Source organism: Lampris incognitus, chromosome 10 (genome assembly GCF_029633865.1).
Source record: "Lampris incognitus isolate fLamInc1 chromosome 10, fLamInc1.hap2, whole genome shotgun sequence".
Classification (NCBI taxonomy): Eukaryota; Metazoa; Chordata; class Actinopteri; order Lampriformes; family Lampridae; genus Lampris; species Lampris incognitus.
This window is the reverse complement of record NC_079220.1, coordinates 19,517,500-19,538,568: the sequence shown is the minus strand read 5'-3', so window position 1 is coordinate 19,538,568 and position 21,069 is coordinate 19,517,500. Positions and strand designations below refer to the sequence as shown.

The following is a 21,069-nucleotide window of genomic DNA, read 5'->3' as shown; positions in this document are numbered from 1 at the left end:
CATCCATGTGTGGAAATGGGCAACTGTCCATCACTATAGCCTTGTTAGGCTCACATAAGTCCACGCACAGTCTCACCGCACCGTTCTTCCGTCGCGTGACCACGATGGGTGAAACCCATGGGGATGCATCAATCCTCTCTATCACGTCCACTTCTAACAGTCTCTCAAGTTCTGTGGAGACAGCTTGTCTCACGGAGAGGGGAAGTCTCCTCAGCTTCTGTTGGACGGGCTGTACTGCTTCATTGCCCTCCTTCACTTTAACACGGTGGACAAAACCCTTGGCTAAGCCCAGTTTCACTGGTCCAGTTTTAACCTCTGTCACTGGAGCCGCAGTTGAGAGCACAGTATTATTTACTATAGAAAGTCTCAGTGCCCTGAATAAGTCCATCCCCAAAACAGCGGTACCTGTCTTTTTCACAATGTATAGTGTAGCCGGAACTGTAGTATCTTCATGCTGCACTGTATCTGATAGACAGCCTATTACTGGGATGTCTGACTTTGTATATGACACTAACTTAACCTCTGGTTCTGTCAGGGGCACATCGCTGAAATGCTCTCTGTGGACGGGTTCAGGAATGATGGACACAGCGGCGCCCCTATCCACCACTAGCTCCACTGGGCAAGAAGTTGACTTGGCATTAATAGTCACTTCACATGATATTTTCTGAGCTGGTTGGGTTGCATTAATTCCCAGCACTTGCACAACAACTTCACCTACTTTTTTGGTAGACTTTTCACCTGACCTTTCAGGAGATTCACAAACTTTGGCAAAATGACCTACTTTATTGCATTTCCGACAAGTCATTTTCAGGGCAGGGCAGTCTGGAGCATTTGCAAGATGAGTAGACGACCCACACCTAAAACAGCATCTGTCCTGTCTTGGAGTGGCGTTTGCAGGCTCTGCAGAGCGGTTGTATTTCCCTTTATTTTTGAATGGACGTTTAGGCTTCGCCGTTACAGCTTGCACGGGAACCTGGGACTCTTGAGCCTAGCGTGCGCGCATACCCGATGGCAGCTTCCGCCTGGCATGCAATCTGGAGTGTTTTTTCAAGTGTCAAATTTGCATCTGCTTGTCCTAGCAGTCTCTCGCGTATCTTTGCACAATGGATATGCTCGATGATCTGGTCACGTATCATTTCGTCTCTATTGTTGTCAAACCCACATGTTGTGGCAAGCTCGCGCAGCGCAGCAACGTACTCTGTAATGGACTCCTGCGGTCTCTGTATTCTCTGTCTGAACTTATGACGTTCCACCACAACATTTATGGCTGGGTTGAAGTGTGCACGCAGTGCCATCATTGCTTCTTTGTAAGTCCTACCTGCATTTGCAAGTGTATAAAACACACGCTGGCCCTCTGTACCCAGACAATGTAAAAGAAGTGCACGTAACCTCGTGTCTGGCCAGTCATCACCATCCGCATCAATGGCTAGCAGATAGTTCTCGAACATCCTAGCCCACATGTCGAACGGAATTGTAGGTTGTCCGGCACACGGCAGAAATAAAGCAGGTAAGGGCACAGCTGCAGTCGCCATTTCTCGTCGCCAATTTGTCCTATACTAGACTTTATCACATTAGTATAGCTGTAAAATAATAACGAGGCAAGAGACGAGCACCGTACGTTTTCAACTCCTTTCTTTTTATCTCACTTCTTCATCACCCTCAGCACCGTACTACACTCAGCAACAATCATTAGGCTACTGCGCCCTCTGGTGGCGTGGTGGTATTGCAATGCATGAACAATGAATGACCCGACTACACAACACTATTCCAATTCATTCTTACCCAATCTTCATATATGTTGTATATTTACACCATACATGTGTTCCAAAAATGTTAAGTAAAGACGACGTTACACTCGGCAGGTTCACCAAATAAAGGGTTGTATTTTTATTTAACATTAACCCCCATTAACACCGGCCATAGTCTCTGAACCCCAGAGCCACACCCACAAGCTCTCTTTTTTATGCAACGAGCATAACCAATAACCGCCCGTCCGCGACGAGGTCACCAATCATGAACAGCTCTCACGATCCCCCTTTTTGATTTATTTTAATCAACAACAAATCGTCTAGATAAACCATCAAAGAAAACAACAATGGATATATATCTTGGGGAGCATTTTACCTCATACAGAATTACTGTGAGGCCTGTCTGTCAGTTGTAAACCAACTGAAATGCTTCAGATTTACATCAACACACACCAAGTATAATTGCTTGGCTGGGGATAGGCCATATCCAACGTAGGTATCACTCACCAACGTATGAAACGGTTCGTGTGACGTCGTACGACAGGTTATGCGCAAATTTTCGTGGATAATCCTACGACTCCCACAACATGAGCGATCCAGAGCGCCTGCGCAATCCTCTGCAGTGCAGAACAGCTTCCTCCACTACAGGTAAGGCTACGTGTTGAAATTGCGAATTCAAATAGCTAGTTTGCCATGAAACCAGTCGATTTTGTCAACAACAAAAACGGTGTTTGACAAATTTGACTGATCAACGTTTTGCAGAGTAGCTTGTTATCAACTTCTCTTGTTAAGATTCTCTAAGATTTGATGATTTGTAACATAGCTAGGATAGCTAGGCTAATGATAACGCCTTTGTGTTTTACAGATAACGTTAGCCAGTTTTTCGGTTAGGGTTAGGTCACGTGATCACAGCCTGGCCCACGATTACGTGAGTTACATACGAATTTTAGTGCCTTACTTTCGTACGTTTCACTACGACCAGGGAATGAGAACAGCGCGCAGCACTCACACGCCCCGGGAGTGAGACCGATCAACCTGGGCGAACTGGGAGATTACTCACTGAATACACCCCTCCCCCCAAATATTTTGTGTGAATTAAAGTAAAACCACCAGAATAACCCGTTCTAAGTAAACGACACGGTACTTGAGCGTCATATCGTCGATGACAGTCGATGCTTAGCAGTCAAAATTCTAGCTCTGCCATAGGCGAGGTGTGGTCCACTGTACTGGGCTATGTGTAAACAAGTAATTGTCAACTACCCCCACTTTTTTTTCTTTAATACACTTTTAGGAGGGAAAAAAACCCAAAAAATAAAAACACGTTATTCGCTAAGTTACACTCAGGAAGCACAAAATCATGTCAGTATTTGATATATTTTGTTTTCTCACATTATTTATATGATTTGTTTTCGTGAATTTTGATTTTGTTTGTATTGGAGCTGCACGAGAAGTGGGTGTTCAGTTTGTGTTGCACAGGGGACATATTGTCTTGTGCTCCTCTAACAACCAGGTGTAAGAGATTTTGTACTCCATTTAAAGTCGGGAGTTTTTATTTCAGCGTTCATTTCTTCCAAGATTTTATTTCTTTATACTTAAGTGGACTCATTCCCTTGAGGTTGGTGCAGCCAGCGAGGTATGTTTATTTGTATTTTTGTTCGTCATTGTGCATATTTATATTTATGTTTTACAGCTTGTACTATGTGATGGTAATATGTTGTTGTTCTGTGCATTTTGTGTTTAAAATTTGACGGTGGATTTAAGGAAGAAAAGCGGTGTAGACAAATCCATTTGTGGCAGAGAACTCGTGGTCTGGTCTAATTTCTGGAGGGAGTGACAAGCTGGGTCAGCTTACTCGTCCCCCACCACGCTTTTTGCTTTAGGTTGTCCGTCGTGTCCGATGATGACAGTCCTGCCTCTGTCACTTGTGAGTCTTCTTATGGCTGTAAAGCCCAATCCGCGATCCACAATGTCTGCCACAGACAGAACAGGTGAAATCACTGACTGGGGGTGTAGGTGTGGTACTGGCTTCATGTCTCTTCAGACATCTCCTGGTCCTTCTCGAGGTTTTGCACCCCTTGTTGACAGAGCTGCCGCCAGATGGAGCGTTGGGCGGCAGTGTCTTCCAGCTGGCTCGGGTTCAGGCCGCACTTTTTTATGATGGTCTTCAGCTGGTCTTTGTACCGTTTTTCTGGCCCCTTGCCAAGCGGCGGCCACGATGTAGCTGGCCATACAGCTCTTTACGCGGTAAGCGCTCCTTTGGCATCCTGATGACGTGACCGAGCCATCGAAGTTGGTGCTAGGTGACGGTAGCCTCCGTGCTGATGCAGTTGGTCTTGCGCAGTATTTCAGTATGGGGCACTCGGTCACGCCAGGTTATCCTCAGGATGCATTCTAGGCATCTGATGTGGAAGGCCTCAAGCATCCTGAGGTGGTGGCTGTACAGGGTCCATGCCTCACAGCTGTAAAGGAGAGTCGTGATGACAACTGCCAAGTAGACAGATATTTTGGTGTGGAGGTTGAGGTCTTTGTTTTGAAAGACCCCTCTCCTAAGTCTGCCAAAAGAGGATGGCGCTTGTTTAATCCGGTTTTGTATCTCCCTGTCGATGCTGCAGTCATCAGAGAGGAAGTTGCCCAGGTATTTGAAGGATTCCACTGTTGCAAGTGGTTTGTCGGAGATGGTGAAGGTTGGTGAATGAGATGGAGGAGTAGATGCCCACTGGCATACTACTTCAGTCTTTGCCACATTTATAGAGAGCCCCAGCCTACCATACGCCCTTGCAGCAGCTGCAAGGGTAGCTTGTAGTGCCTCGGATGTGTGGGCCACAACTGCACAGTCATCTGCGTACTGTAACTCGATGATGTGCTCAGATGTCATTTTTGTGACCGCTTGGAGCCTACGGATGTTAAATAGGTTTCCATCTAGTCTGAAGTCCACAGTAACCCCACTGCCCTTCCTGATTTCCTTGTGGAGCAGCAATGTCACACACAGCAGGAATATGTTGAAGAGAACTGGAGCAAGGATGCACCCCTGACGTACCCCGGTACAAACCCCTGAAAGGCTCGGATTCCTGGCCTCCAATGGTCACACGTGCCATCATCCCCACATGAAATCCTTGAAGGATGTTGATAAACTTTCGTGGACAGCCAAACTTCAGGAGGATGTTCCATAGGATGTCCCTGTTGACTGTGTCGAAAGCCTTTGACAGGTCGATGAAGGCTATGAAGAGGTTCTGATGTTGCTCCCTACACTTCTCCTGGAGTTGCCGTGCTGTGAACACCATGTCCACGGTACTCCTATTCGTCCTAGTGCATGCTGCATGCTGCTTCTGCTTGCTACTGTCTGCTCTCAGCTACTGCGGCCGGCTAGCCCTCTTTGCAGTGGTGAAAAGAGGAGCCGAGTGCGTACCCACCACGACACACTTTATGGCCTGCATTGCGCCACGGAGAAACGCCTTAGCTGCTAAGTTAGCTCGGCGGCCGGCGAACGTTAGCTCACAAACTCTTTTCTTTGTCCGAACTTGCATCGCTGGTGAAACGTGAAAACAAAGAGTCTTGCCCCCCTCCAAAAAAACGCCGTTTGTGTCACCGGGTGCGGTGTATTGGATCGAGCACTCGGTGCTCGATTGTGTTGGACTGTCACCACTACTGAGTTCTGTAATACACTGGTCGAGCCTAGTAGTGTGTGATGTCTCCGTCAGTAAAGATCAGACTTGTGCCGCATCCTCGTCTCTGTGTACTTATATATATTAGTGATTAAGTTAGTAACCCACGAATAGTAACACTACAATAGTGTACATAAGAGAAGTCACAACATGGTGTCAGAAGACGGAGTTACGGTATAATTCGAGGGCGGTACTTCAACAAGTTCGCTGGTAGCTGAGGCAGCTAGCTAACAAGTGCTAGCCTGAGCACAAATATGGAACAGTTCAAGCCGCCACCACCGCTGATACTTACCGGGAATGTCGCAGAAAACTGGAGAAGATGGGAACAGCGTTTCTAGCTGTACATGACCGCTTCAGGTGCATTGGATAAGGAAGAGACGGTTAAAATAGCCATTCTGCTTCACACCATCGGCGAGGAGGCGCTAGAAGTGTATAACACACTCACCGTCATCCCAGAAGGAGACGACGAATGGATGGAGGACGTTCTGAAAGCCTTCAAGGACTACTGCAGCCCTCGGAAGAACGTCGTGTTCGAACGCCATCAATTCTGGTCGCACACGATGTCAGCAGGAATATCGGTGGACAGATTCATGACAGAGCTGCGCCAAGAGCAAAGACTGTGAGTTTGGCAGACATGAAGATGACATTATAAGGGATAAATTAGTGTTCAGCATAAATGATGCCCGTTTGAAAGAAAGACTGTTACGTGATAATGAGCTTACTTTGCGCAGGGCCGTAGAGATATGTAGATCAGCCGAGCTCGCTAAGTCACAAATACAAGCGATGCAGACGTCACATGTTGTCCAAGACGCCTCAGTGGAGGCATTGAAGAAAGCAACAGGGCAAACGCGCACGGGCAGCTGGAACAAGAACAAAACGAGCAGCAAGAGGCATGTAGCAACAACTCTCTGCCACAAGTGTGGAAATAAACATGAGCCCCGTCAATGCCCAGTTTATGGTGCAGTGTGCCACAAATGTGGTAAGAACAATCATTTTTCCAAGGTGTGTAAATCAAGCACTGAAAAAAGCGGCAATTACAAGACAAAGACAGTGCATAATCTAGAAAGTGAAATTGATTCCTTATATATAGGTATGATTGGAAAATACAAAAACAAAGCAGCCCACCAAGCTAAAGGCACTGTATGGTGTGAAACAGCCACGGTCAGAGGCGTAGCAATTAACTTCAAGTTGGACACAGGCGCCGATGCAAATGTGCTTCCTATGCGCGTATTCCGGCAGCTACCAGGTCCCGTTCAGTTACGGCCCACAAAGACTGTGCTGATTGCTTTTGGTGGTGCTCGACTACCCTCAGATGGTGTTGCATCTCTAGATTGCCGCACGTCTAAGCATACGGCTATATTGGACTTCCATGTGTCTAGCCGAGCTGGCAAGCCAATCCTGGGTGGAGATGCGTGTGAAGAGCTGCAGCTGGTGAGAAGAGTCGAGGCGCTTGCAGTGGAGTCCCCACAACCAGCAAAACCTCCGGCCACCAAAGAGGAGCAGCTACAGAGGTATGCGGAGGTCTTCACAGGATTAGGCGAATTTCCTGGAGTTCATCACATACACATTGACCCCAGCGTCATGCCTGTGATTCACGCGTGCAGGAACGTACCACTCTCCATCATGGACTCACTAAGAGAGACACTCACAGGCTTGCAGAACAGGAAAGTCATAACTCCTGTCAATGAACCTACAGAATGGGTGAACAGTCTTGTTGCCACAAAGAAAAAAAATGGTGCGCTAAGGGTATGTTTGGATCCTTGCAACCTGAATGAGGCAGTCAAGCGTTAACACTACTCCATTCCTACACCGGAAGACGTGCGCAGCAGGCTAACAGGAAAATCCGTCTTCTCCATCCTAGATGAAAAGGATGGATACTGGCAGATCAAGCTAGATGAGCCATCGTCTAAGCTATGCACCTTCAACACGCCGCGGGGCCGGTTCCGCTTCCTCAGACTCCCATTCGGGATCAAATCGGCCAGCGAAGTGTTTCAACAAAAGAACTGTGAGACCTTCGGCGATATCCCAGGTGTGTACATTATAGCAGATGACATGATCATCGCAGCGTCATCAGAGCGGGAACACGATGAAATCCTGCAGAAAGTAATGGAGAGCCAAGACCGCACATGTGAAATTTAACAGGGACAAGATCCAGTTTAAAGTTGATACTGTAAAGTACATGGGACACGTCATCACGGCAGCAGGACAGAGAGCTGACGACACAAAGATCAAAGCGATTGTCGACATGCCAACCCCGGAAGACAAACAAAGTCTCCAACGTCTGCTGGGAATGACAAAATTCCTAGCGCAATACATACCAAATTATATTGCATTTTAAAATATGAAATGCCCTATGTCAGCGGTCGGGAACCTATGGCTCGCGAGCCATATATGGCTCTTCCGGTGACGGCATATGGCTCCCAGACAATTTTGAGTTGAAAATTATTTTTTTTTCAAAAAAATCAGTTTGGAACTGATTTTAAAATACTTGTGATATTTCTTAATAATACTGTGTCATTTTAAAGTAAACAGAAATTAGTTTTGAAGATAAATTTCACGGGTCACCCGTGGGTCGGGTCGGGAACCAATGGCTCGCGAGCATGTCCGGGTCATTGTAAAGGTGAAGAAATCAATTTTATCAGCTAGCCAACTAGTTTATCCGCTTCAACCCTTGTAACGGAAAAGATGGCGAAAAGAAAAAAAGACGATGATTACCGTGCATTCCAGGCTGCGTGGACAGAGGAATTTGCATTTGTGGAGAGAGCAGGATCTGCGGTATGTCTAATATGCAATGATAAAATTGCATCGATGAAACGGTCAAATATAAAGCGGCACTTCGATACGCACCATGCTTCATTTGCATCGAAATCTCCAGCGGGGGACAGCAGGAAAAGGGCATGCGAGGAGCTACAGCGGAGAGTGCAGACGAGTCAGCAGCAACTACGTGTGTGGACCAAGCAAGGTGACGGGAATTCCGCTAGCTTTGCGGGGGCTTTGGCAATAGTAAGGAATGGAAAGTCATTCACAGATGGCGAGTATGCCAAAACATTCATGCTTGATGTGGCCAATGAACTGTTTGATGACTTCCCAAATAAAGACAAGATAATCAAACGAATAAAAGACATGCCCCTGTCAGCAAGAACTGTGCACGATCGTAGCATCATGATGGCAAATCAAGTCGAGGAAACACAAATTAAGGACATAAACGCCGGGACATACTTTTCTCTCGCGTTAGATGAGTAAACAGACGTTAGCCATCTATCTCAGTGCAGTATCATTGCCAGGTATGCTGCAGGTGACACACTGCGTGAGGAAAGCTTGGCTGTTTTGCCAATGAAAGGGACAACAAGAGGAGATGATTTATTCATGTCTTTCATGGAGTTTGCTAAAGAAAAAAAACTACCGATGGATAAACTTATTTCTGTCTGTACTGATGGTGCACCCTGTATGTTGGGGAAGAACAAAGGATTTGTAGCGCTTCTCCGTGAACATGAAAAGAGAGCCATCCTAAGTTTTCATTGCATCCTGCACCAGGAGGCGCTTTGCGCTCAGACGTGTGGCCAGGAGCTTGGCGAGGTGATGTCTCTGGTCATTCGAGTGGTCAACTTTATTGTTGCCCGAGCTTTAAATGATCGCCAGTTTAAAGCTCTGTTAGAAGAAGTTGGGAATCATTATCCCGGTCTGCTTTTACACAGCAACGTGCGTTGGTTGTCAAGGGGGGAGGTGCTCAGCCGTTTTGCAGCTTGCCTGAGTGAAATCCGGACTTTTCTTGAAATGAAAGGCGTCAAGCATCCTGAGCTAGACAACACTGACTGGCTCCTGCAGTTTCACTATCTCGTGGACATAACTGGCCATCTGAACCAGCTCAATGTGAAAATGCAAGGTATTGGAAATACAATCTCATCCCTTCAACAAGCAGTGTTTGCATTTGAAAGCAAGCTGAAAGTCTTTCTCAGGGACATTGAAACAGGTCGTCTTCTGCACTTTGAAAGACTGCAACAATTTAGAGATGCATGCTTAGCAAGTGACTCCACTCAACATCTGGATCTCCAGCAGCTAGCTGGCTTTACGTTCAATCTCCTGCAGTCATTCAAAGCACGTTTTGGAGAATTTCGTGCGCGCACTGGTCTTTTCAAGTTCATCACTCATCCACATGAGTGTGCAGTGGACAAAATCGACCTGACATGCATCCCCGGGGTCTCTATCGGAGACTTTGAGCTGGAAGTTGCTGACCTGAAGGCATCAGACATGTGGATGAGTAAGTTCAAGTCACTTAATGGAGAGTTGGAAAGTCTTGCGCGACAGCGAGCAGAGCTGGCGAGGGAACACAAGTGGACAGAAATTGAAAATCTTCAACCCGAAGACCAGCTGATTCTTAAAACTTGGAACGAGCTTCCTGTGACATACCACACAATGCAGCGTGTGAGTATTGCCGTATTGACCATGTTTGGCTCTACATATGCATGTGAACAGTCTTTCTCGCATATGAGGAACATTAAGACCAACCTACGCTCACGTTTAACTGATGGAAGCCTCAACGCCTGCATGAAGCTCAACCTCACCACGTATGAACCAGACTACAAGGCCATCAGCAAAACCATGCAGCACCAGAAGTCGCATTAAAAGTAAGACATATTTAATTTATTATACGTTAAAAATACTATATGGCTCTCAATGAAATATATTTAGAAATATTTGGCTTTTATGGCTCTCCCAGTCAAAAAGGTTCCCGACCCCTGCCCTATGTAAATAAAGTTTGCGTGATTGATCGATTGATTGGTTGATTGACATTCGTCACGCAGCTTTGTCCCCACGCACAGTTTTCTATCTAGCCGAGGTGTGCGCAAAATAAATCGGGGAGTACGGAGTCTTATATAAGACCCTTTTACAGTTTGTAAACAGTGACGACGTAGGTGTGGATGCGTGCGCATTTAGGCAACGGAAGTATGGCAGAGTTCGCTAGTTTGTCAAACTGTGCAAGGGGATTAACGACAAAAGATCGTGAAAGTTACCTGAATAAATTAACTTTGGCGAACGGCAACCGACTTCCAGATCCGTGTGGTATTACCGAGTGGGTGGAAGACGTTACGAAGTGGCCTAATATCCAGTGGCCAGATATACGTATATACATGTTTGCATGCAACTCAACTGGACGCTTCAGAACTCTACCGTACCCTCGCTGTGAAGCGTTCGAAGGCTTCACAAAAGAGCTTCCACGCTGCTTCAATGCTGTATTTGGCTTTGCAGAGACGTTTCGTTTGGCTACTAAAGACAAGCTTTTGCTTCCACGTGGACAAGACGCAATGAACCATTCATTTAAGTATATCTGGCCATGGAAGTTGCCGAATTATTTGTTCATTGCCTTGCTGTTTTTTGTGGGGTTCTTTTTTAATAACTGTAACGTTATGTAGCCTATAGGCTACCCTTTTGACCACATTCTTCATGAGTGATTTTATGTTTATGTTTATGTTTAGGCATTTAGCAGACGCCTTTGTCCAAAGCGACATGCAAAAATACAACAATCTAAATTAACATCAAATTTAATCAAATTGTAATCTAAATTATAAGATAAGAAAAAAAGCTCAAAAATCCCAGGGAATAGGAACAGGTGCTAACACTGGTAACCCTCATTGATGTTGCAGGTGTGAAAATCTATTTTTCAACAAACATCACTTATACAAACCAGATCTTTGGTTGGTCCTCTTCATTGCTGTGGCCTGCCATGATCCATCAGCAACAAAACAAACGAAAACCGAACGGAATGATAAGCTACCAACAATACTTATAGATACCAACAATAACAACAAATCTCACCACATATGACCAGGACATTTAACTAGGTAAATATAAGGTGAACAGATGTGTCTTCAATCTCCTATTGAAAGACTCTAAACTATCAAGATGTAATGAGTAATGTTTACCAAAGCGGTGTTTGAGTTATCATGTGTAATAGTGGCACTAAAAGGAGTTCATTTACAAAATATGTAGCCCACTAAGCCTAGTAGCAATACCAAAGGAGTAAGCTACCGAAAAGAAAATGGTTAGGCTACATGATAAAACTCTCTCACTGAATCAATAGCCTGCTTTATCAGTGGAAATCGGAAAGACATTTTCCACTTACCATATTGAGCCATACACTTTGGCTATACCTCCTTCAAAAGGAACGGTTTTTTTCTCTATAAGTGTATCCTTCTTGAATAGTACGTCTGATTATTTGTGGAAATTGTATAAGGAATAAATTATTATGGTGCTAAGGGAAAAAAATCTGGTGTTGAAAATGATTGAAAATGATTTCTCTTTGTCTCAAGAAATGAGTCATGTCTAATTGAGATCTCATGTTTTTAACTCCTTTATTATCACAACATTACGAACTTACATCAGTGTAATTTGTACAAGTCTCTTGAGAGATGTCCTCTTTCGCGTAGCTCCTCCAAGCGAAAAGATAGTCCATCACACACATTTCAAAAGCGCGGTAGTAGAATCAAAAATAGGGATGACGTGTTGTGACGGACCAATCAGAAATAGAGGCGGGCGTGTCTTTTCTGGGTCTTGGCGCGGCCATAGTAAGATTCGTTAATTCGCAGCCGGGGCGCGAACCCGTATATCCTGCACCGCGGGCGACAAGTTTAACCAGTCGATTAAAGGGTCCGACCCGTTAGCCAAGGGCTAACGTGTCTACTTATCCGTGCACGCTACAGTATATTTCCATGTATTTAAAAAAAAAAAGCTCTAGCGTTCTAGAATTCTTGGGTCAAGGCAGCGTCCGCACCGGGCTTATATAAATCGGAACTTTCCTGGCTGATTCATTTTGAAGCGGAACGTTGAAGGTGCAACACCACAGCGGAGTCTCGCAGCATACACGGCACACATACCAAGCGGAAAATGTCCACCTGCGGGCGAGTTACCAATTTATACAGGTACGTAGACGAGCTGCTTCTACTGCTCATTTTCCTCCTGCCCTGTGGCGTTGGTCTTACTGCAAAACGTAATCGCAGATAAACAAATCACTTTGAAATTATGCACGACCTAAAACGTTAAGGCCACCGTGTGTCCTGATCGCTGCACTAGCGCCTCCTGTGGTCGGTCAGGGCGCCCCCCCCCCCAGTATCGGCAGAGAGGGGGTGGAACAGCGACCGGAACGGCCCAAAGAAGAAAAAGATTGGGGTAATTGGCCAGATACAATTGGGGAGAAAAAAGAAGAAAAAAGACAACCAACACCAACCAACCAGTAATAGCGAGCATCATTGTGTTGGGCATCATTGTAGCCCAACACAAAGAAATAAGGATTAAACCGTATTCACTTGGGAATATAAATGGAATATTTTGACAAACTTAATGCAATTAAATGCAGGTATTTTCATTGCTGCTACAATATGGCAGAACTGTACAGGACCACTCCGTTGTCTGCACACTTATCAATAGAGCCCACTGTACTTTATGTAACACATTTATTAATAGCTCCAGGGTGGACGGCCTGAAATCCACTTTATTCATCAAAAAGACACATCATCTACGGCCAATATCCAGCATCACAGTGTAATCCCGCATTACTCTTGTCAAGTCATTCAAACGCTGGACGGTTAGAGCCGTGCCCAGTCATCGCAATTTGCAAAATGGTTCGCACCCCCCCCCCAGCATAAGCCAAAGATCAGCGCGTGTTGCTTGTGACAGTCTGTCATCGTTATCAGAACGTAGAAACTCTGAAATAAGTGTCACTAATTGCTCGGTGTCTCCAGTGCACGAGAGGAGGATGTAGTAAACCCCCCCCCCCAATTTCCAAAAGCAATTTGGCTATTCTGTGTATTACCTCTGTAATGTTTACTACTGCCGGATGAAGGGATACAAATAACTACAATGCAGTTTGTCTCTGATCCACAGGAAGCATCCCTGCCCAATGGGAGCCCACGTTGAGAAGGGACGTGTGCAGGGAAAGTCCTCCAACAGGCTCACCGAGAACCAGGGAATCTCCCTCGACCACCAAACCACTCAACAGCACAGCCAGCTAAGGGAGGGAAACACAACTTACGTGACCTATCACAGGTGGGTGATGTCAACAATGAAATACGAGTCACCCATTACACTGTAAATGATTCATTCCTCATACAGGCTTGCCAGTGTTTCTGAAAATACACAAAATATTACAACTCTACTACTACTTTCGGCTGCTCCCGTTAGGGGTCGCCACGGTTTATTTGAAGGCTTCTCTCCAAATCCACCGTGAAAACTAAGAAAAACATAGCTTTTGTTTAACAAAAACAGCTTAGCTTGGCTTAAAACAAAACAATAGCATGCACAGCATATGTGCCCACTGGGGACCGGGGTTCGCGCCTTGGTCTCGTCAGATCCGACTATGGCCGAACTAATTGGCAGCACTGTCTTCGGTAGGGGGGCGGAGTCGGCTGTGGTTTGTCACATGAATGCGTCTCTGTGTGTGTCGGAAAAAGCAGTGGTTCGGCCTGGATTCGCCTTGTCACGGAAGTGGCGAGGCGTCTCCTTCGAGACTGCCGGCCGGAGAGATGCCGTTAGGGAATGCATGCAGTACGAGGGTGGGTGTTTGAACTAGAATAGGGATCGATTGGCCACCAAATTGGGAGAAAAAGGGAAAAATCAGAAATAAATTATTTTTTTTTTAAAAAGCATGCACAGCATGTGGAATAACATTTTACCAGAGTAAGATACTGATAAACAAAACAAATACGTCATTGGCTGCATGCTACAAAAAGGGAATAGTCTTCATTTCTTCCTTATAACCGTTCACATAAAATTAAATTTTGTTGAGACCAGCATAAACCTATCACCGGTGCATATATGATATCATTGCTTGCTGCTTGCTTGCCGGTATTGCTTAAGAGTCTTCCTCGTGTAAACATACATACATATATACGTATGTGTACATGTATGTAACCTTAAGTTAAGACTTCAAAATAATAGTACTATTACTTGTAATAAATGAAATAATGTATACATAACAAATGCAGCATAAATGAACTCTCAATTATGACATTGGTCTTGGAAAAGGTAGACAAATTATACAAATTATGTAAACAATAATGGCATCAGTTACAAAGGTGGAGGTGGGATTACATCAAAGATCGGCTCTGAGCCTTTCCTGTTTGCAATGATGATGGACAGGTTGACGGACAAGATTAGGCAGGAGTCTCCGTGGACTATAATGTTTGCGGATGACATTGTGATCTGTAGCAAAAGTAGGGTGCAGGTTGAGGAGAGCCTGGAGAGGTGGAGGTATGCACTGGAGAGAAGAGAAATGAAAGTCAGTAGGAGCAAGACGGAATGCCTATGCGTGAATGAGAGGGAGGACATTGGAATGGTGAGGATGCAATGACTAGAGGTGACGAAGGTGAATGAGTTTAAATACTCATGATCAACTGTCCAAAGTAATGAGGAGTGCAGGAGAAAGGTGAAGAAGAGAGTGCAGGCAGGGTGGAGTAGGTCGAGGAAGAGTGTCAGAAGTGATTTGCAACAGAAGGGTACCAGCAAGCGTTAAAGGGAAGGTTTACAAGATGGTTGTGAGACCAGCTATGTTATATGGTTTGGAGACAGTGGCACTGACGAAAATGCATGAGGCGGAGCTGGAGGTGACAGAGTTGAAGATGCTAAGATTTTCATTGGGAGTGGCGAAGAAGGACAGGATTAGGAATGAGTATATTAGAGGGACCGCCCAGGTTGGGCGGTTTGGAGACAAAGCAAGAGACAAACCTGAGATGGCTTGGACATGTGGAGGAGAGATGCTGGGTATATTGGGAGAAGGATGCTGAATATGGAGCTGCTAGGGAAGAGGAAAAGAGGAAGACCAAAGAGGAGGTTTATGGGTGTGGTGAGGGAGGACATGCAGGTGGCTGGTGTGACAGAGGAAGATGCAGAGGACAGGAAGAGATGGAAATGGATGATCTGCTGTGGCGAACCCTAATGGGAGCAGCTGAAAGTAGTAGTAGTAGTAGTAGTAGTAGTAGTAGAAGACCTTCAGCAAAAACGAACACATGATAACAACGCCATTCCAGGATTTTCTTTATTGGCTACCTGAAAAGGATTACTTCTTTATGACCTGCTACAGCACTTAAAATGTTAGAAAAAGAGGCTTCCCAATAAGAGGCTGTTATTCAGATTCGTTTATTTGTTTGTTACAACACTTGCCATTGGTATGAACTGCTTCCTTTCCTGTGACTGCACTCAAAATGAAATTTAAAAAATATATAAAGTTACACTAAAGATAAAATTGTAAGCAATAGATAAATCTGCAAACCAGTTGAAATGTTTTTCCCCCTCACAGATTAAGCAATGTGACACCAAAGGTATCAAAGCAAGCTGTGCCACCAGGAGGTCACATGAAATGCACCAGCACTTCCTGTCAACACCATCCCAATGGAGACAAACACAGTGTAACAAAAAATGACTACCACTGTCCAACAATAAAACCAAGAATGGGATCCAAGTCAGTGTACAAAGGTGAGTATTATTTTACAAATTGTATAATGTGTACATCTTTTGCTAAAAAAAAAAAAACTGTAACTGACATTTAAAACAAAGTGAGACACAGCCATAAAGCTATTTTCTGGAACTGTGCTTGCTTTGGTAGAGGTAATTGATTCTTGGGTGTAAACTTGAGGAGGGGAACCCTTAAGGACTTCTAGGACTTCAGCGTAGGCCCAACACATCAGCATTTTAAATGCTATATTTAAAATATGTTATCTAATGATAATTCTCTCTTCATTCCAATTTTAGCCCTAGTTTCTATCAAGTTTGCTTCAGTAATGAAAGGGTTACTGTCCTGAAACCCTGAAAATCGAGTTATCCAATCAGATTTTGTTATTGCCTTGTGGCAGAGAAAGGGTTAGCTGGCTGGCTCCCTCATTGGTTAGGACTGCTATACTTCGGTATTTATTTAGAAAGTGACAGGTGAATCAGCCAATCATATTTGGCTGTTGCAATGGGTGGGACAAAAAAATATCGCCCTAGGACTTCTAGAAGTCCAGACCTATCCAGACGTGGGCTCACTCATATAAAAGAATGATGTGCAGTTGCTGAGGAGTCATTACTTGTGATTGACCGACTCTTTCACATTGGCGATCCAAATTTATTGGTTCACTTAAACCAATCGAACCGCACATCACGAAGGTTCGTCTGTGTATCAGACGAGTGCAATGAAATTTAGTGTATGTACAGAAAGAAGTAAAAGACGAAGCATGACTATAGGAGGAGAAAAGAGCGACATTGTAGCTAGCTTGTTAGCGTTCCCCTTCTCAACACGTGCTTTCGGGAAAACGCAACAAGTGATTGGAAATGGAAGGCCAACTCCCGCTCTTGTCTTTCCTATGCTTCATCACCTCACCTGTCTGGTGTTGAACATCCCCGTATCCACCTCTTCAGTTAAGCGGTCTTTGGAACCAGTCAGTTAAATAATGATCCAGTCTGTTAAGTATTGAACCGGTCAGTTAAGTAATGAACCAGTTAGTTAATAATTAAACCAGTCAATTAAGTAATGAACTGGTCTGTTAAGTATTGAACAGTCAGTAAAGTAATTAACCAGTCAGTTAAGAATTGAATCAGTCAGTTAAGAAATGAACCAGTCCATTAAGTATTGAACCAGTCAGTAAAGTAATTAACCAGTCAGTTAAGTATTGAACCGATTAATTAATTAATGAACCAGTCAGTTAAGTATCCAACGGATTTGATGTTGATGGAGCTTGAGGCACTGAGTTACTGATGGTGTGTGTGTGTGTGTGTGTGTGTTGTAGGTTTTCCCCTGTGGTGCTGCGATGGGTGCACTTTGTGCGTGTGTATGCGTGTGTGTGTGTGTGTGTGTGTGTGTGTGTGTGTGTGTGTGTGTGTGTGTGTGTGTGTGTTACAGCTGATCACATATTAATACCCCAAAAATATGGCTGATTACAATATCATTGCGCTGTTGAAGGAATTCAAACAAGCAACATTTTATTTTTATAGCACTGTTAAAGACATAGCTACAAAGTGCTTTGCACTCCATACACAAAATACGAATACATACATAAAATAAATTGAATGAATATAAAAACATGGCATTGGGAGTAACAGACCAAGCTAAAATTGAAACAAAACAGAAGTCAGGGGTTGTAATTTATAAAAAGGCTCACCTGAAAAGATGGGTTTTTAGAAGCCACTTAAAACAGTCCAAAGATTCAGCAAATCTAATGGATTGGGGGAGATTATTCCACGGGAAGCCAATGGAGGGATGCAAGAATAGCAGTAATATGGGACCTAAGGCTAGTTCTGGTTAGTAGTCTAGCAGCTGCATTCTGAACGAACTGGAGATGATTTAAAGTAGCTTTGTTAAGGCCACAGTAGAGGGAGTTACAATAATCTAGACGGGGAAAAAATTAAAGTGTCAATTAATTTATTAATTTACACTTCATTAATTAAGGCCCACTGCCAGACCCCACGATTCGCTACTGCAATAATCTAATGTGCTTTTATTTCTTTTGCAGGTGATTTCCCAAAATGGATTGCAGACAAGAGGCAATTATGTAGGCCGCCTGACAAACTGCACTTTAAAGAGGGGGAATTTGCAACGACATCAACCTCTGAGGAGACCTATTGTTACAAAAATCCCGCTCAGAGGCAACTATGTAGGCCACCTGACACATTGGAGCTTAATGATGGAGGATTTACAACATCTACTACCTATAAGGAGAACTACAGCTATAAGAATCCCACTCGGAGGCAATTATGCAGGGTGCCTGACAAATTGGAGCTTAATGAGGGAGCATTTACAACGTCTTCCACCTATAAGGAGAGCTACTGTTGCAAAAATCCTGTTGAAATAAGAAAGAGCTTCAAGCCGGTCCCACAGACACGAAAACAGATTCCTTGTGATAGGACAACTACCTGCAGGTTGCCATATAAGGGTCTAGCAATCCCACCTGCAAATCTGGTCCGGAGAAAAAATCCAGCAGCCTTTGATGCAACCATTGAGACCCAAGACAAATTCAAAATCTGGCCCCTAGGACCAAAATACCGTCACAAGACTAAAGACTACATCCCACCAAAGGACCACATGGAATTCTGCTCTGGGATGCATGCTGACTGTGTGGCACATGATGATTACCAGTGCCCCAAGTTGGACTTGCCACAGATCCTAAAAAGCAAGGAGCCCCTACAGGCGAGATCCACTACAACAGTGGACTACAAGGCTAGGGACACAGTGCGTTTGCCCCCTTTGGCCCAAAAGCAAATGCTTGAGAAACCCAAGTGGACCTTTGAGGAAACAACCACTTTAAGACTGGCATACATGCCCAACATTGCCAGGCAAGTTGTCAACTGCAAACCCATGCACAAGCCTTTGAGCTCTAGGCCTATGCTGGGTTGAGACCTCAGTCTAACATTGCAGCGTCACAGCCAAGGAGGTACCTCAACATCCATCTGAGGAATGCACCAAAAAAAAAAAAGAAGACAACACCACAAGGGCTAAAGAAAAAAGGCTGTCACGCCAGGGCAGAAATGGAGGACCCAAATGCACGACTCAGAGACTGACTGGGCTAGAACAAGTGCCCCTTTCACACTGGCCAAAAAACCCCACTAACATCCGCCTTTCACTCCCGGGTCAAATGACGGCAGTAGTCAAGGGTATTTATTGGCTTCCAGCTCCAATAGGCCCCGAGCCTCAGCTGCCCAAGGTCTCTGAGCGTCAGCTGCCCTACGTCCCCAAGTCTTAGCTGCCCAGCACCCCAAAGCCTCAGCTGCACAGCATCCCAAAATGTTTGTTATTAAAGCTTTTTTTTCTAGCCCAGCCATGCTGTCTGCATTTGTGTCATCTACTGCTCTCATCATAGCACTTAAACTTGGATATTTACTATCTTTTTTTTAAATATTTTTATTGATTTTTGAACGAGTGTTGCATACAAAACATTGTCATATATACAAAACGTCCAATTGAACTGATTTCATACACATCTACACAGAACCTATTATAGTGGGGAATACAAACAGTTGGAAAAAACAGCAACAAGAACAGTAATCAATCCCTATTTGTCCTATACTAGACTTTATCACATTAGTATAGCTGTAAAATGATAACGAGGCAAGAGACGAGCACCGTACGTTTTCAACTCCTTTCTTTTTATCTCACTTCTTCATCACCCTCAGCACCGTACTACACTCAGCAACAATCATTAGGCTACTGCGCCCTCTGGTGGCGTGGTGGTATTGCAATGCATGAACAATGAATGAACCGACTACACAACATATTCCCCCTCTTAAGAAGCTTACCCGTACATGAAAATATTATGTCCCATGTCACAGACATCAGTAGTACAATAACTCAAGTGCTATCAGCATCAACACAACTTCCCACAATAGAAATGTTATAATAACCATCAACCACAATAACATGAACCACAGTTCCACTGTAATATTACTGTAAATAAAATATAGCAGGAAATCTTGAACCTGTAATCCCAAAAATGTTAATCAGTGTAACATAGGCACTTTCAATCACAAGGCACTAAAATTACAGTAACCTGGTATCAATCAAAATCAGTGCAAAACAAACATTTCTTTTTTTTTTCTTAGTCACAGCATTGTTTTTTTTCCACATTTTAGTATCAACAGTATTTTTTTTTTCACATTTTCACATCCACTTATTCTCTCCTCATTTCTAACCGTCCATTGGACTAACTAGTGTTCATAGTCCTTCAGTCAAGCAGGCTCCTTTCTTACTCTCACAGGTCTGTCCATGACCCCAGTGCCAACTGGTTTTTGGGGCGGCTCAGCTTGTCGGGCCGACTCCGGCACTGGAGCAGGGTTGTCAACTGGCTCTGGATCGGATTCCCTGTTTGTTCCGCTCTCAGGGACCAGAGAGAGGTGGGCAGCGTTCCATGTACGCCCATCCTCTAGCACATAAGCACTCGAACCAGCTTTGCGTATCACTCGGGTAGGTCTCTGAAACTTAAGACAGTCCCTTTTTCACATGGAAAGGTTTCCTCACTCTGACTAAGCTTCCCTCTTTGATCTTAGGCACACGTGCTCCCCTTTTCTTGTCAGTGTAGGTTTTTGATGCCTCCTGTTTGGCAGCAACCCGACTGCGTAGTTGTTCCTCCGACAGTGGGTCAGGTTTTCGTGCAGGGCCAATGTTCACTTTGGTGCACATCAGTCGGTTGTACATGAGTTCATACGGTGACACCCCGGTGGTGCCATGTGGGGTAGCACGGTAGGTGGACAAGAAATCCTGTACATATGGCTTCCAAGGCCTTCTCTCCTGCTCGGCAGAGAGTAGTGTTTCTTTGAGAACGCGGTTCCAGCGCTCCACGGCTCCATTCGCTTGTGGATAGTAAAGAGACACTCTACTGTGTTAAATGTCTCTCGCTGCAAGGTAGTCTGCAAACTCGGTAGAGGTGAATTGTGTTCCATTGTCACTCACCAGTTTGATAGGATTTCCAAACCAGGAGAACACAGCAGACAGGAAGGTAGTGATTGCAGCGGTAGTGATAGTTGAAGTGAAAGCGACCTCTGGCCACTTTGTGTAGTAGTCAGTCAGCGTCACAGCAAAGCGACAGTCCCAAGTAGCTGACTCGAACGGTCCCACTATGTCTATCCCCACTTTCTGCCATGGGGCATCCGGGAGTGGGATGAGCTGGAGAGGAGCAGAATGCGTCTTGGCACTTTTATCATTC

General features: G+C 44.7%; 1 protein-coding gene across 1 annotated transcript; it reads left to right on the top strand.

Moving 5' to 3' along the window:
* The first annotated feature begins 13,304 nt into the window (after nt 1–13,304).
* On the top strand, nt 13,305–18,767 carry LOC130119760 (stabilizer of axonemal microtubules 2-like). The gene is made up of 3 exons (XM_056288363.1): nt 13,305–13,450; nt 15,699–15,874; nt 17,887–18,767. The coding sequence occupies exons 1-3, from the start codon at nt 13,305–13,307 to the stop codon at nt 18,765–18,767; spliced, it is 1,203 nt and encodes a 400-aa protein (XP_056144338.1).
* Nucleotides 18,768–21,069: the final 2,302 nt, after the last annotated feature.